Below are 15809 nucleotides of genomic sequence, written 5' to 3'. Positions count from 1 at the left end.
CTAATGTGTTTTATTTAAAACTTAATAGTTAAAATAATTTTGATTAGGAGTTAGGAAAGAATTAATGCGCTTTGAAAAACAAAAAACAAAAACTGAAAACCGTAGAATTCGACCTGTACGCCCTGTAACCAGTTATTTTATGAGTACAATTAGCAATGACGGCGTGCTTGGTAGACGATCTAATGAAATGGTGGCCATTTTAAAAAAGTTTGTAGATCGTTTTTAACCATGCATTGTGGTTTTAATATATTTTCACAGGTTTAAGAATAACACTTTATCACGTTTCTTAGCCGTGTATAAATAAACTTTTATCAAACCAACTTTAAGATTTTTGTTACTAAGTACCTATCTAGCCTTAATATTCAGTTTGGTATAACTCCCATCCTCACTAATCTGACTTTTATTAAGTTGCAACGGCGTCTATCTACTTGTTAGGTACCTCTAGCTATAAAGTAAAAGTGAGTAATTCACTCACACCTTTAGGTTGGTGAGTGTTTCAAAGGCAACTTCGGGAACGAAAAGCTTTTAGATGGCGCGCCGTTTTTACATTTTTGCGCAATGCGCGCTTCTATCTCGCCCACAGGTCCAGACCTCCGCACATGTTGGATCTGCCAAAAGTTTGGCTGGTAGGCTCTGCCATTTTGAAACTCATTGCACGTTGTTGAAGTTGGTTTGGTTTTTATATACTTTGTTGTGGATTTTTGGTATGTATTAGTCTTTCAACTATGGTTTCAGATTGATTATCACGTCATTTTGAAGCTTAAAGGGGAATTAAGCCTCAAACTTAAATAGCATTATTTCGGTTAACATTATGTTCGTTTCCCAAATTCTGGTCAAAATTTTGAAAAATAAATATTATTTGGATTGATTTTAATATAAAAGTTACCCCTTTTATGAGCGAACGGTAAGCGCGATTTAAATTTTCTGAGGCCACGGCTGATTCTGGAGACTGTTATAACGTGACGTATATTACGCTGAAGAAGCATAAGCTTGCGCTGAGCGAAAGCAGCGAGATATGGAAAATTCAAGCTCCTGCTCTGACTTTCCTATTTCAGAAGTAGAATATTCAAGTGACTCTAGCGAAACGTCAGTAACAGGATGTTACATGAATGAGCCTGAATACTCCAAAGCAGAACTTGAAAAAGTGACTTATAAATCTAGTGATAGCGAAGAAGAAGACGAATTGAATTCAAGCAGACTTGAAAATTTGCATTGGTGTACTTGTACATGTTGCGTTATTTATAATTGCTTCACTCTTGTGGAATGCAAGTGTTGCCAAGAATTTTTCAATTTATTGAACGACAAGTTGAATGATAACAAGTGCATCACGATGCACAAGGATTTTGAAATTTTATGTTTGAACCGCACAGTGTTAGAGACAGCCAGCATACGACATCGACGATATCAGAAAAAATATAACGAACTCTCCACATATACTAATAAGTAAGTCTTTCTTCAAAAAATATGTTTCTCGCAAATATTTTCACAGACCATATTTCTCATTGTCACACACAAATAAAACGTTTTTCTTATCTTCTCACTTTTCGCTTTATAATCTTACAGGTCCATGCGCTATGAAAATACACACCATCGCAGATTATTTAATTAAATTAAAAATAATGACATTCCTTGAAAATCTAATAAAAAAGGAGGAGAGCCCATGTGCTCAAATAACAATTTGTTTCAAAGAAGTTTTGATGAATAAATAATTTCTTTCGAATATTTTATCCTGGTTTACACTATAACATAAACTTTGATTCCGTTGTAGGGAAATGAGGTACACCAGTTACCGACAGTACACGGCCTGGGTACATTATTATGAAAGGCTTGGAAAAGGATGTCGCGTGGTGATTCCAGCTTGTGTTGTGCGGAAAATAAGGGAAGAATTTCCTGATTCAGATGGAAAATATACTGGATTCAAAGAATTTGTTGACATATAACGGGACTTAACATTTTTAAACAAACAATAACAACAACAAAAAAGCGAAATAAAGTACAAAGGACCAGAGTTATTTTTTGAATCGTTTTGCATAATTCCGTTTCTCTAAAATTTTCGAAGTGTCAGGTCTGGCCGTGTGGGCAATGTTACGTGGTCGACTAAGCTTGTTTACAACTTCTTTACCAGAGATCTTTACCTTTACCCCACTCTCCTTTCTTTCAATTATGTCATTCATTATCGCATCAACAAAACTGAAAGACTTGGTTCTTTCACAGGTTTCGCGACCCACTCTTTATTCAATTTGCTTGAGACAAACTTCCACTTTTTTTCACCGACCTTCTGACTCCCTTTACGCGCGCATTTTACAACAGCCTGCTTTCGACCAACGTTATTGTAATGGTCCAAGATAGCCAACTTCACTCGGGCGTTCATCACATTCAACTCGAAATGTTGCCGTTTGGTGCGTACGCTGTTATCAGTGAGTGAAAAACTTCCACGCCCCCTGTGTGGTATGGTTCGCAAAGAAGTTCCATATCCTTCAAGTTTTTTTTATCAAAGACGGTTTCTTCCAATGTCGCGAAATTATGTTTATTCGTAACATGTTGAAGTATCGACTTCCACATTTGCACCAGCAGCTCTGGGTCACCTTGGCAGTTTTCGGCACACCAGAAAAGATGATTTCCTATTGGTTTGATCCAATCCTGTAATATTCGCCTATCTTTTCGTTTTACTAATGGTCTAAGTTTGGCTTTGATGTTCTTAGCAAAATGCCATGGATCATACCGATGCATGATATCTAACCTGTTTTCACGTATCCATTTAGCGATTTGCCTGTTTCGGTCCGTGGCAACTCTTCCTACAGGATAGTTATCGGAACTTAACTGCTCAAGGCAATTTTTGAAGCCTGTAACTCCAAGGGCGCCGAACCTTTACCGGTTGTTGTTTGGATTGTGGTTGTCGCAACAATTTTGTTAGACGCTGACGATTGTAAACTATATGTGCAATACTTGGCAGATTTACCAGGTGAGTCATATCTGCCATCGCCAAGACATGCTTCATTCTCTCCCCGACTATCCTCTCTTGCACTGGCAATATTTTTCACGAAATGGTCGTTTACAGTTGGGATTATCAGTGATCGCTGAACATCATAGTATGTTCGTTGATTGACAAAATTTAAACCAGAAAAATTCGCAACTTTCTTCATCCTTTCATATGTGTTTCCTAAAATGGTAATATATGATTTTAGGTGATCCAGACTGCAGCGTGCTGAATGAGCAGCGAAAATAACAAAAAGTCAACATGTCCGAGAGATGAGGTTGCTTTCAACCCGTTTGAAAACATGGCATAGCCTGCTGTAAATTTGCATATCATCATGCAGCATGCAAAAGAAGATTTTTTTTACCTGAAAAAAATATTGCAGAGGATAGCAACAAATTAAATGCTGGCATTTTTCCAAGCATGGGTTGACTTTTCCAGTCAAAAACCACATGCTCATTGATGCAATACCCTTTGTATAGTACACACGTTCCCTGCTCACGCTTTTCGATACTGGTTGCGGTTCCATCACATGAACAACAGGGCAGTAAGTTAAATATTTCATCTAGCATGCTTTCGAAAACAACAAATTTCTTTTCTTTTAAAATGCTTCGTTCGGTTTCATGAGCATCACTAATATTGATTGACTCTTCTGCACTTTCAGCGATGTAATCAGAGTCTTTTTCATCGTCAGTTGGTAAGGATTATAATGACGAGTTTATAGGAGAGAGTGAGACGTCTTCACAAACGTGCTTTCTTTTGGAAGGAGTGGAGCAAACAGTTTTTTCTTTGAAATATGCGTGATCGTTTACCACAGCAACGTAATTAGCAGAAATGGAATAATACTCGGGAGCTTGCGCTTCAAAGTCACATGATTCTAACCGATCAGTTTGACAGCTTCTGTTTAAGTCGCTCAGTGATATTTCACATTGAACTCCAACGTTCTTGTGGGTTGGTTCAATAATCTTGAAAGATAAAATAACTAAGTTTTACCGAAAAAAAAGTTGCAATAAATCAAAATCAGTTACAGCGTGACTTACATCCTTCACATTTATGATCATGATGGTTTCTTCTTCAACCAAAGTTGGATTTGTTTGAACATTCACAATTTCGTTTTGAGAAACTTCGTTTTCCGTTAGCAGATGGCCGATAAGCTGTAAAACACAAAATTAAATACAACTCAGTGTAAACAGGACCTAAACAATATCATTTGAAAACACTCCAGAGGTAGTGTAGATAAAAAATAGAAAGAAAACTGATGTAATTATATGTTAGAAGAAAGTGACCAACTTCAGAACGTGCTAATTCTTCACTTCGTCTAACAGATAATTTTCGTTGCTGTAAATGTTTTGTGCCGTCCATGTTTATTTCATCGTATGTTTTGTGCGAAAATTTTGTTGGCACTGCCCCCGGTACTAACTCTTTCTTTTTTCTTTTCGTAAAATATTCCGGCAATGTTATTTCTTTTTTTAAACAATCTGGGTGAAAATGATCTTCGCATAACACAGCGTCTTTACCAAATTTCAACGTATTGATGTTCACATCGGCACGACCCATGTTGTTTATCCATCTCAAACAACGCAACTTTTCTTCGTTACTGTTCGGTCGAGGAATCATACAAAAAGACTTTTTCACCTCTCCTTTCCCAGTACTATTTCTACAGCCATAAGCTTTACAAGTAGGCATCGTTTTTGAAAGAAAGATAACATCAACAAATACGCTGTTACGTTTATTCACATTGTGTAAACAACTTTAAAAAAGATGAAGAGATCAAAAAATTGAAATGAGCGTAAAATACGTCATAGATCTTCATCGCAGATTTTTTATGATTTAAACATGGCGATTACTGTTGTCAACTTTTATGCTAGAAAAGGGATGTAAATTCAAAGAATTTCAATTTTTTTTATATATACCATCAAAACAAGTAGGGTTTGTAAAAGATATTTCCGAAGAAAAAAAATTTGGGCTTAATTCCCCTTTAAAACATTTTGATTACATCATTTTATCATATTTTATCAGCTTTCGAACAAAAATCATTATTTTTGACTTCGGCTAGCGTTTGAAAATTGACATCATCTGTCTTTTCAAGCTGGTCCCTCAGCACTGTTCATCATTATTTTTGACTTCGGCTAGCGTTTGAAAATTGACATCATCTGTCTTTTCAAGCTGGTCCCTCAGCACTGTTCAGCTTTATTCAGCCTTCTATGATAAACTTTGTAAACAAAATATTTTATGCTCTATTATGGCAACTTCCCTATCTGCTGACCCTTCTCCTATCCATATAAAATCTACATCAGGTTCATTTTATAAAGGTGATCGAAAATTTGGGTCCACTGCAGGTGTTCAATGTATGTGTAACTCATTATTGTCAATATATTGGTCAGCATTTAAGCGAATATCTTCTTGGAAATCATTTGACCTTGATTGTGTTTTTGAGTGTGGAGATGATAACTTTAAAAATGTTAAAATATACCGGCCTCTCAGTGTTGAAGAATTACCGTCTGTTGTAAAAATTGAACAACGGTGTGTAGCTGTAGTGTTGGGGATAAGTTCACAGGTTTTTTAGGTGATGTTAGATATTTTTCGCAGCACAATGCCATGAACTTTGCCTCTGTTGGAAACGGTCTAATTTTTATAGCTGGTGGATATAGTGTTTCGATTATTTGGGAAAAAATGTCCATTTATCTATTTGACCCACACAGTAGAGATAGTCACGGAAGTTTCAGCCCCGATGGTTCATCCATATTACTGAAATTCAAGTCGCTTTGTGATGCACAAAGCCAAATTAAAAAAAATTATTGACAAAATCTTGCAGACTTCGAGAATTGCCCATTTGAAGTTCAACATGTTCAAATAAATGTTGATGACGAAGCCACGGCAGACATTAAAAAGACAGTCGATAAACAATGTTAATGGTATTGTCGTTGTTAAATTGAAGAGGAAACTTTCTTTTCGTGGACATGTGTATTTTGAACCTGTCTCTCCGAAAATTGTTAAAACACTTTTTTTGTATTTGAAAAAAAACAATTTTTTGTATCATGACATTCAAATTAATGTAGACCGTATTCCAGCAGCGTTAACTAACATATCAGAGCCACCGGAAGAGGAAATTGAAGAAAATGGTCAATTCTCTTTGCATACTGGTAATATTTTGGAAGAAAATGAAAATCCTTTAGATTCACAAAGCAAATGAAACAATGTTGATATCTAATCTTCCGATGATGGAAGATATTTCAATTGCCTCAGGTGAAGGAAATACTCCCATGTCACTATTAACTGATGAATTTTGTGAAGAGCTTGCTCACCCATGTTTATTTCCAGCTGGAAAGTTCGGATACAAAGTAGAACGTGATATCAAGTTAAGTCCAGTGAAATATTTTTATCAAAGTCTTCTAAACTACCGCTAAAAGTTTGCATCAGACTCTGACTATATTTTCTATGCACTGTCTACATTGCAACAGTTGAACTTAAATAGTCAAATAAATGTTGCTTTGAAAAAAGTTAATTCTGGTAATATGACAGCTGTTATGCTCTCAAGAAATTTTTCTGCAGCAGTGAAATCTTTCATAGCTGAAGATAAGGGTTTCCAATTTATGGCCCCTATAAAAGGCACACCAGCTTATTGGAAAAAGTTTCTTTTGGAGGTTCTAGCAATGTTCAAGCAGCTAGGTCTCCCAACTTTCTTCATGACTCTCAGTTGTGCTGACTTGAGATGGAATGAATTGATATCTATCATAGCTCAGCTGAAGGGAGAAAATATGACTGATGATGATATAGACAATATGTCATATTTTGAACGCTGTCAATATTTGAATTTCAATCCGGTACTTTTGGCCAGACATTTTCAATATCGAGTAGAAGTATTCTTCAAAGAAATCATTGTCAATGGCCCACTAGGCAAAGTTTCTTACCATGCTATAAGAGTTAAATTTCAAATTCGTGGTAGTCCACATATACATTCGTTTCTGTGGGTATTAAATGCTCCAACTCTTAAAAAAATAATATTGAGGAATATATTAGATTGATGTTATTGTCAAAGCGTATGTACCTGACCATGATGCAAATCCAGATTTGTTCAATTTAGTAACAACCTACCAGATCCATGCTCACTCTAAGTCATGTAGAAAGTATAAAAATACATCCTGTCGTTATCAGTTTGGTCGATTTTTCTCAAGAGAAACTATTGTTGCGACGCCTCTTTCAACAGATCTGAACGAGTTAGAGCGTAATGAAATTCAACAACAGAGGCAGGACATTCTAGATAAAGTGGAAGTCTTTATTGATAATCACCTTAACCCGAAAACACGCAATATACTTTTTTCAACAAAAGAAAACTTTGAACAAGTTCCAACTATTTCTGACATCTTAAAAGAACTTGAAATTGATAAAAATGAATACTATAATGCACTCCGTATTTCGAGTGATAATTGTTTTCAAGTGCATATGAAGCGTCTACTTAAATGTTTTCTTTCAGGTCCTTCCACTCCTAAAAAAGATGGTAAGTTTTTTTAATTTATTCTTTGACACTACATAAAAAAACACTGCTCTTATTTTGTGAAGTTAAGTTCTACGGAACTTAGCTAAATCAGGTGAGTTATGGAAAATCATTCTGTAGACCTATACTGCGATTAACATGGCTTTGTATGTTTTGTGAATGTTAATGAGTCCCCAAAAGTGAAAATGAGTTCCTTTAAATTTTGATTTTTTTACAGCATTGTTGACACCAAAGAAATGTTATTGTTAACAAAAGGCTTCTCTTCATTGTAGACAACAACATTGTTGGTTATGTCGACAACTTATCACCCATGAAGTCGTATGCCAGAGATAAAAACAAGAAGTTTTTCGACTTCAATTTAATACAGTTGAAAAAAGCACCAGAGTAGTGTGTTTTTCGCCTGAAAAGCGAAAGTTATTCTCAGAAATCAGTACCAGTGAAGATGGATTAGGATGTGAAATAAAGAAATATAAAAGAGGTAATGCTGACAACATCATTATAAATGACTGGTCATCACTAAAGAAGGCTAAACTTTCTTTCACTGCACCGATAATAGCCAAGAAGTATCTTACCATTGCCCAGATCAACAATGAATGTTCCTTGTATGATTTGGTGAACACTGAGGCATGTCTTTACAATTTATCCAACGAAAAGTTAGTTGAAAAAAATGGTATAACAATTCGTTTGAAACAAGCCAGCATCAACGAATAGACTGATATTATCCCCATTACAATATTTGGCGACCTTGTTCACAAGGTTGAAGACAAAACTGTCTATTGTTTTGGAAATCTTCGGGTTTCCAAATATCAATCACAGCGGTTACTGAAAACCATGGATTCTTCGACAATAACTGCGTCAGTCTCGTTGGATCCTGAAAGTTTCACCGAAAAAGACCTTGTTGACTCAACATCAGCAGCTGTCACGGGTAAAATTGTTTTAGTGAATACTAAGTCCCTTTTCCCTCAATTGCGTTGCAACATGTGCAAGCACACTGTGGAAGTAAATGAAGAAGATTTGGTTGAATGCCAAAAATGTCAAAACATCTCAGTGAAAGAACTCTGCCAAGAGAAAACTAATGTTAAATTTACGTTACTGAATAGCAATACAAAAGCAAGGCAGGAATATTGTGCACCTGGCGAGATAATAACATCTTGCTTTGAAGTAACCTTGGATGATACAAAGATGGTTGCAAAAAGCATGCTGAATGTTCGGGTTCTCATGCAAGTTAATGTGTCAGACAATGTTGTAAGTTTTATGCAAAAAGAGTGAAGTTATTGTTGTCTGATGTTGCTCGAGTCAAACAGTTAGTTTTTTCAACTGCCTTCACCCTAGTAGTGACATTTTAAATTTTTACATTCATTATTGTGTTCATTTTTTTGAGATTTTACGAGAACCAGGTTCGATTTGTTGTCTGTTGAAAATCAGTTCAGGGTTTTGCATTATTGAGATATTTCAAATCGAATAGAAACAACCTGATTAATTCTTTCCTATTGTACGTTTGTTTTTTCACTTCTTCAAAAAACATTGCTTGATAACAACTACAAGTGCAACGCTAATTAATATAGGGAAGAAAAACAAAACAACATAGTTGTTTATATATTTCACATAGTATATAGTTTCATGTATATATTTATCGTTTATATAATAACGTGAGTATCGAGTCTGAACCGTCAGCTCCCTTTCGCTTCAGTTTTTACATTGATTGTCGTGTTAGAAGTGCTTGCGACTTTTGAAGATTCAAACCTGAAGTACCAGTTTTCAATTCTTTTTGTTACTACTTTTGTTGTGTTACGTTTGCAAGATTTCGAGAAATTTCGAACAGGCGAGTTCCTACTTTTTGTAAATCCTTCCCTTTCATAAGTGATATTTTCGTTGTTGTTTCTTTCATTAAAATTTGTGTACATTCATGTTTACTTCGTGAATTTTAACTCGAAGCAAAAGTATTCATTGATTAATAGATTGATCGATTCGCACGCACAATGAACAAATGATGGACTTTAGTATCGTTTTTTTTTTATTAAATTTTTTTTTTTTTTAGTATTCCATTTTTTCGCTCAATCTGTGTTTTTATATTAGTATTATTATACTCGATTTGGGTATTCTGTTATTTATGGTTTTAGTTTGTCGAAAGACAAAAGAAAATGTTGAAGTTGTTTTATAGTCTTTTATTTCCATTCAGTCTATTGCCCTCTAAATGCAAGCACTGTTGCTGCCCCCTTACGATAAAACTCTCACTAAGCTCAGAAAAATCTAAAAAAAAATCCTCTTTCAACTGCCAGAATGTCATAGTCTATGCGCATGCGTCGATCCTTAACATCTTCAGAATCTTATAGAAGGAAAATTTGACAATAGACCTAGAGGAACGCATTAAGTCCGGGTCGATGAGTAGGCTAGAATGTCAGGGTCAAAAGCGTGTGAGTGTTCAAACCGCCCCGGTTTCTTGTTTTAATTTGCAACAAAATTTTCTTTCTTATGCATATATTTGATTTTGTAACGGCATGCTGTATGTGTTTTTAATAAAATTGACGAAAATTCCGTAAAGTAGTGAGTGATTGTTTCGGAGTGAAGAAGGGTCATTTTGCGGTACAGCCTGCAGTAATCAGTTTTATTGTGTTAGTGTAATGTTTTCTTTATATATGACGTTTTTTTCTCTTATATCGATTACGTGAGAGAGTGCTATTTTTATGCAGCGACTGGCTACAATGTACGCAAAAAATTAAACAAACTGGATTAAAATAGATCTAACACCCTATTACAGTAGAACGCGTTATTGCATTAGTTGTTAAGCCTTGCTCCTAGATGCAACCATATTAAAAATACCCAAAGTTAAATGTACCCCATGTGTAATAACAATCTGGCAATATTTAAAAAAAATATTATGTAGCACTCAGCTAGTTATTGACGTTACATTTTTTAAATTAAATAACAACAGTAGTTACCTGTGACTGCAACTCTAATTTTCTTTCTGGCCACAATTTTAAAACAATCAAAGCACAAGTGTACTTTTTAGTACGCATGCTTTTACCTTGGATGATTGCATCGCTCTTTTTTTCAACTTAATCAGCCCGATATGCTCAGAAGAACCAAGTTATAATGTTATCTACAAATGTTAAAAAAATAGAAGATATCCAATAACCAAAGAATAAGGTGTATATGTCAACAACATTGGTTAAAACTCTACCTAGCTGGGTAGTAAGCAATTCTAGTGTACCTAAAATATAAAATCCAAGTAAATCAGCAACTTTAACAAGCCAAATGGGTATAAACTAAATACAATTTTCTATTTTTTTTACCAAGAGTTCATAACTAGCCTATTTAACCCTATTCGGTCCGGGTTCTTTCCAACATACTATGATCGGGGGGATTTCTACAACCTGAAAAAAACTAATTTAACATATCTTCCGGTTTTGCACAGTTCGCCTAAAACGATACAAAAAATTGCTGATTTTCCCCCATTTTCAGGTAAATAACAGAGAAATCGGGAAATCAATTTAATCACGTGTCCAAAACTTTTAAAAGAATTCTATTTGATAAAACAAAGTTGAGTTACAAATTTCTGATTCTAAGGATAGTTCTAACAAAAGTTTATAGATTATAACGATTTCATAAAGGCTTTTACAAGTAGTTTCGAGTGCTAGCCAACATCAAAGCGTCTTAAAAGTATTGGGCCAAACAAAAATTGACATTTAGGTATATAATAGGTAATTATTGAAACTCAGTATTATAACCATTAAACATAACATAAAGAAGTTACTAAAAGGAAAACCCGTCGGCCGCCCCCTCTTCCCGGCCCCTCTTCCCGGCCCCTCTTCCCGGCCCCTCTTCCCGGCCCCTTTCCCAGAAAGTCAGTTTAATCCCGGATACTTTTTTTGTATAACTATACCAAACGGGTCCGAGATTTAGAGGAAACCGTGCATTTACCGTTCCCAGCGATTAAACTACTTTGATCCAGCGTCCAATCAAAAATGATACCATTATTGAAAACTGCAAGTCGCATGCTTTCAAGTGGTTAAAACGGAATTGAAAAAAAAAACGGCTAATTATATTTTCGCTTGATTATATATTTTTATATAAAGTATACTATATTTTTAAATATAGTATTTTTTAAAAAATATTTTATTATATATGTGTTTACTACTAGGTGGTTACTAAGGCGTTACTTAGGAGATGTATGGTTCCTAGAAATTAAGTACGTACTTGAGTTCTAAACATGCACCGAATATAATGAAGCGATTATATTTATGGTAAAACGGATGTTTTTGCCTGGTAAAATAAGAATTCTCGTTTAAATATTATGTCAATATTATGTCATTTTTGATCACAATGACGTGATGTTTACCCAACTCCAGTGAATAGAGCAGCAATACTACCATTCATTTGAAATTTTCTAACAATATTAATTCCTAATAAAAAATGAACAATGGAGGTATATCAAGAACAACTTAGAAAGTTAAACAATTCATCCAACAATAAAACAAAAAATATATATTAAGTCTAAAGCGAGAATTTAGCAGATAATAACAACTACGTAAAATAACAGCTACATAATAACAGCTACGTAAAAAAACTACCCTCTTATACTAGCTAGCGCATCATTAGGTGCAAAATATTTTTCCCTTGAAAAGCGGTCTAGAAAGGAAACTCTTAAGCACGTTATAAGAGTTCTCTTCGACTCCTCACAGGCAACTTCTTCATGTTACAGTTATACCTACAAGAGATTGGATTCCGACGTTAATAGAAATCAAGCTTGACAATCTACGATAAAAAGAACGATTCTTCAAGAAGGTGCACTCGTTCTTGGAATTAATACATTGTATTTTACGGATTCAAGCCATGGTATTTAAAAAGTTACGCGAACAATGCAGATATCTGACAAAATTAATCATGGACATCGTATTGGGACGTCTTTCTAAGTATCTTAACATTAAATATTCTACTTCACACAAATGGATTTGTCGGATCATGCGAATTTACTCGGTAAATAACAGGAGGACGACCACCAAGATCTAGTTCATAGTATTTTGCTGCTCTTTTACATTAACTGTTAGTATGAAAGTCATGGGATGAGTATTCAACAACATCTTTATGAGGGCTTTTCCGTGATTCTATAATGACTGTATTACCTAGAGAAATATTATGCGAAGAATGAAGTTAAAGGTTGTTAAGATATAAGATTAAAATTTCATAATGTTTATAGTTTAAAAGTTGCGGAAATAGTGCCTGTAGGTAAATAAGTGTATGTGTTTTTAACTTTCAGCAACACGCTCATTCCAACCCAGTGCAACCCAATTTCTATTTAGGCTAAATTGTGACGAAAAAAGAAATGATACTCTAACTTGCCCCTCCAACCTATGATAGAAGTCACGCGTGCCCCGCGCGCCCCCTCGTTCCCACAAAAAGATAAAACGACAGAACAAACACCCCTGTATTCGCATAGACGGCTCCAGTGCCAAGCGGTGTCCCATTTTTCCAAACTTTAGTCCGTATTTCTATAACTTTCCCCTTTAACCCATAAGTCTAGTCACACGTGCCCCCTGCGCCCCTTCACCCCCCCAAAAAAAAAGGATAACGACAGGACAATTAACCCCGCACCCTGATGAACCGCGTCAGTGCCGAACAGCGGTTATACGTCAATGCACCAATACGCGTCCGCAATCCGATACGCGTCTTACCCTCCCATGCAGCCCTTCGCGAGCAATTGTGGTTATGGTAAATCGGCAAAATTAAATAACGCTTATATTAAGTCATAAGCCGCATTTTGCCCCAACAGGTTGTAGCCTAGAAGTCCGTGGTGAAAAAGCTACAACCTTTGCCAGTCTATAAGAATTTAACGCGCGTCCCTTTACCATTTATTCCCGCGATGCCCCAGAAACGTGAGGTAAGAAATTTGTGACTACTGCAAGACGGTGGCTTTAATCTTGTCACGCATATCGCTCCGCAGCCTCTTGCCTAGAAGCTTAGATAAAATTGGTAATTATAGCAAGCGATAGTGCAACTAGTGCATGTTGCGAGCGCGCTTGTGCTCAAAATATTTTGTATATGGTTGGGTACAGAGATTGTTCAAATTTGGACTTCGTTGAAATTAAAAAATAGCATAATTTGTTGATTTAAATTTATTTGGAAAAATAATTTTGTACGGGCTTACCATGGCAGTGGGGAGGTGCATGTGTGTGAGAGATATATCACTAAAAATAGCGATAATCCCTGTATTTTATTGTGCTTTCTGATGCTGTTGAATTGTTTTGTTTTGGTTTTCTTTGATTTTTATGGTGGTCATTGGATTTGGTGTTTTTTCGATTGGAATTGGAGTTGGTGTTTTTGTAGTATAATTTAGGTGGTCGGATTTTGAGATTCATGAGTGGTACTGGTCGCTGCGTTTGATTTGGAATTTCTTCTTTTGGGAGGAGTGTAGTTCTTTTAGTTTTAGGATTTTTCTTGTTTGTGGTCACAGGTGGAGACAGAGGTGTAGAGGGATACTTACCTGACTTACCTGGAGAGGGTTGGCCGCACGTTACGTTGTCTGGTATGGGTGTAGGTATATGTATGTACTGTAATTGTAATTCAATTTGGTTTAATTTAGATTGTATGTGCGTGATGTTTTCATTGACTTGTTCCAGAAGAATATGGTGAAGGGAGGTGGCTGTATGTTGACATATCTGCTTCCAGTGGGTAGTTCGGTTTTCTGTAAGGGAAATGGTGGGGATGATATTTATGCATGGCCCAAAGTTCTCGATTTCTGTTTTTTTTAATTTTTCTTTTAGGAGCAAGTCCAAGCTTTGTTTTTTTTCTTTTTCGAGGTGTCTTTGGTGCACGAAGGTAGGGGAGTCTTCTGGGGGAGCAAACATGTCAAAGTCTTCTGGAACGCCAGTACTGAGTTGATCGCAGTCCATGATTAAAGACTAAAATTTTAAAGCAAAAAATAGCGAACAACACTTTATCATTAATTTTGTCGGGGTTAAAAAGGGGAGGGGGGGGGAAGACCAAAAGGGAGGTGCATGTGAAATAGTTTTATAACGATCCCCTGGGTATCCCACTCAAAGAGAGCATTTTGTTTTCAAATATGTCAAAATAATACCATGTGTTTAATTTGTGTTCCAAATTGGTTGTAATCCATCTAATTTGGTGGATGCGTTTTATCGTTTTCATAGCGTTTTTGTTAAAGTGGCTACATAAAATATGTTGTATGCAAATTTGTGGGGGGCAACCATTTCCAAACATAAATAAAATTAATTTAAATGTATCTGAATCGGATAGAGGGAGGTTAGTGAACAATAACTGCATATCTAAAGGCCATGTGTGTATTGGGAAAAAGCTGTCACCATTTATAGACTTATAAATTTCGCCGCGTATTTGTTGGATATTGCTATTGTTAAGATTGCTGAAGAAAATTTCTGTCTTTTTTATATCTCCTTCACCGGCGTATGTTGCGTTCAGCGACATTATCTGCGCAAAAAAAATTTTTTTAATAATAATGCTGAGACGAATAATGGAATGAAACAGAACGGAAGAAAACCGAACGGAGCGGACTGTCAAAACAACGAGAATGATCAGCTTGCCAAAACGGCCTTCATCAGGAGCAGGTACCGCTTCTTCCCTGTTTCTGTGAAACATGTTTCACCTGCCCGACAGGGAAGTGTCCGAGCAAACTCCTTGCGATTACAGAAGTCCCCGTTCGTTTTTCTTAGAAAGAAGTGTGTACTTAGACCAGATTGAAAAATAACGGTCGCGATGTGCGCATTAGCTATATGCAAATTGAACATACTTACTGAAGATAAATAAAATATGTTGGTAGCAATGTTTACAGTTGGAGAATCTCGAAGATAATGTCAATAATATTTTGGTTGTGTCTAGGCCCCCAAAAAAAATTTTTTCGAACGCGTTATTCGATTAAACGGCGGTGGTTGCGGACTTTGATGTAAACAAGAATGTTCGAATCTGGGAGCGGGAAATTTCGATCCTTATGTCTGGATAATTGTCGGACGCAAAAGGAAGCATAGAGCGGGAATTTTCGATCCGAAAATGGCGGGAATTTTCGATCCGATTGCAAAAAGGCGGGGTTTTTCGATCTGTCTGGATAATTGTCGGACGCAAAAGGAAGCATAAAGCGGGAATTTTCGATCCGATTGCAAAAAGGCGGGAGTTTTCGATCCGTTTTATTAAAAGACAAAAAATGATTAATTCGAGAATTTTTGGCCCTTTTGAGAAGGAGTTTTGTCCCCTAAAATATAATTGCTTAATAGGACCTTTGACTTAGGGACGACAAGGCTGTTGAAGAAAACCACAATAATGTTTTACCTAAAATATATATATGTAGACAGAAAAAAAATTATTTTTATATAA

At 35.9% G+C, this 15809-nt stretch overlaps 2 protein-coding genes across 2 annotated transcripts; one reads left to right on the top strand and one right to left on the bottom strand.

The window, feature by feature from the left end:
• The first annotated feature begins 1015 nt into the window (after positions 1-1015).
• Positions 1016-2164, top strand: LOC130645867 (P2X purinoceptor 7-like). Its single transcript, XM_057452023.1, has 2 exons — positions 1016-1443; positions 1769-2164. The coding sequence occupies exons 1-2, from the start codon at positions 1016-1018 to the stop codon at positions 1938-1940; spliced, it is 600 nt and encodes a 199-aa protein (XP_057308006.1). The 3' UTR covers positions 1941-2164.
• On the bottom strand, positions 1363-4603 carry LOC130635557 (uncharacterized). Its single transcript, XM_057444918.1, has 3 exons — positions 4265-4603; positions 4015-4128; positions 1363-3939 (listed from the first exon to the last, which is right to left on the bottom strand). Exons 1-3 carry the CDS (start codon positions 4589-4591, stop codon positions 3679-3681), a joined length of 702 nt encoding a protein of 233 aa, XP_057300901.1. The 5' UTR covers positions 4592-4603; the 3' UTR covers positions 1363-3678.
• Positions 4604-15809: the final 11206 nt, after the last annotated feature.

This window comes from Hydractinia symbiolongicarpus, chromosome 1 (assembly GCF_029227915.1).
Source record: "Hydractinia symbiolongicarpus strain clone_291-10 chromosome 1, HSymV2.1, whole genome shotgun sequence".
NCBI classification, from domain to species: Eukaryota; Metazoa; Cnidaria; class Hydrozoa; order Anthoathecata; family Hydractiniidae; genus Hydractinia; species Hydractinia symbiolongicarpus.
This window is presented reverse-complemented; position numbering and strand designations above follow the sequence as displayed.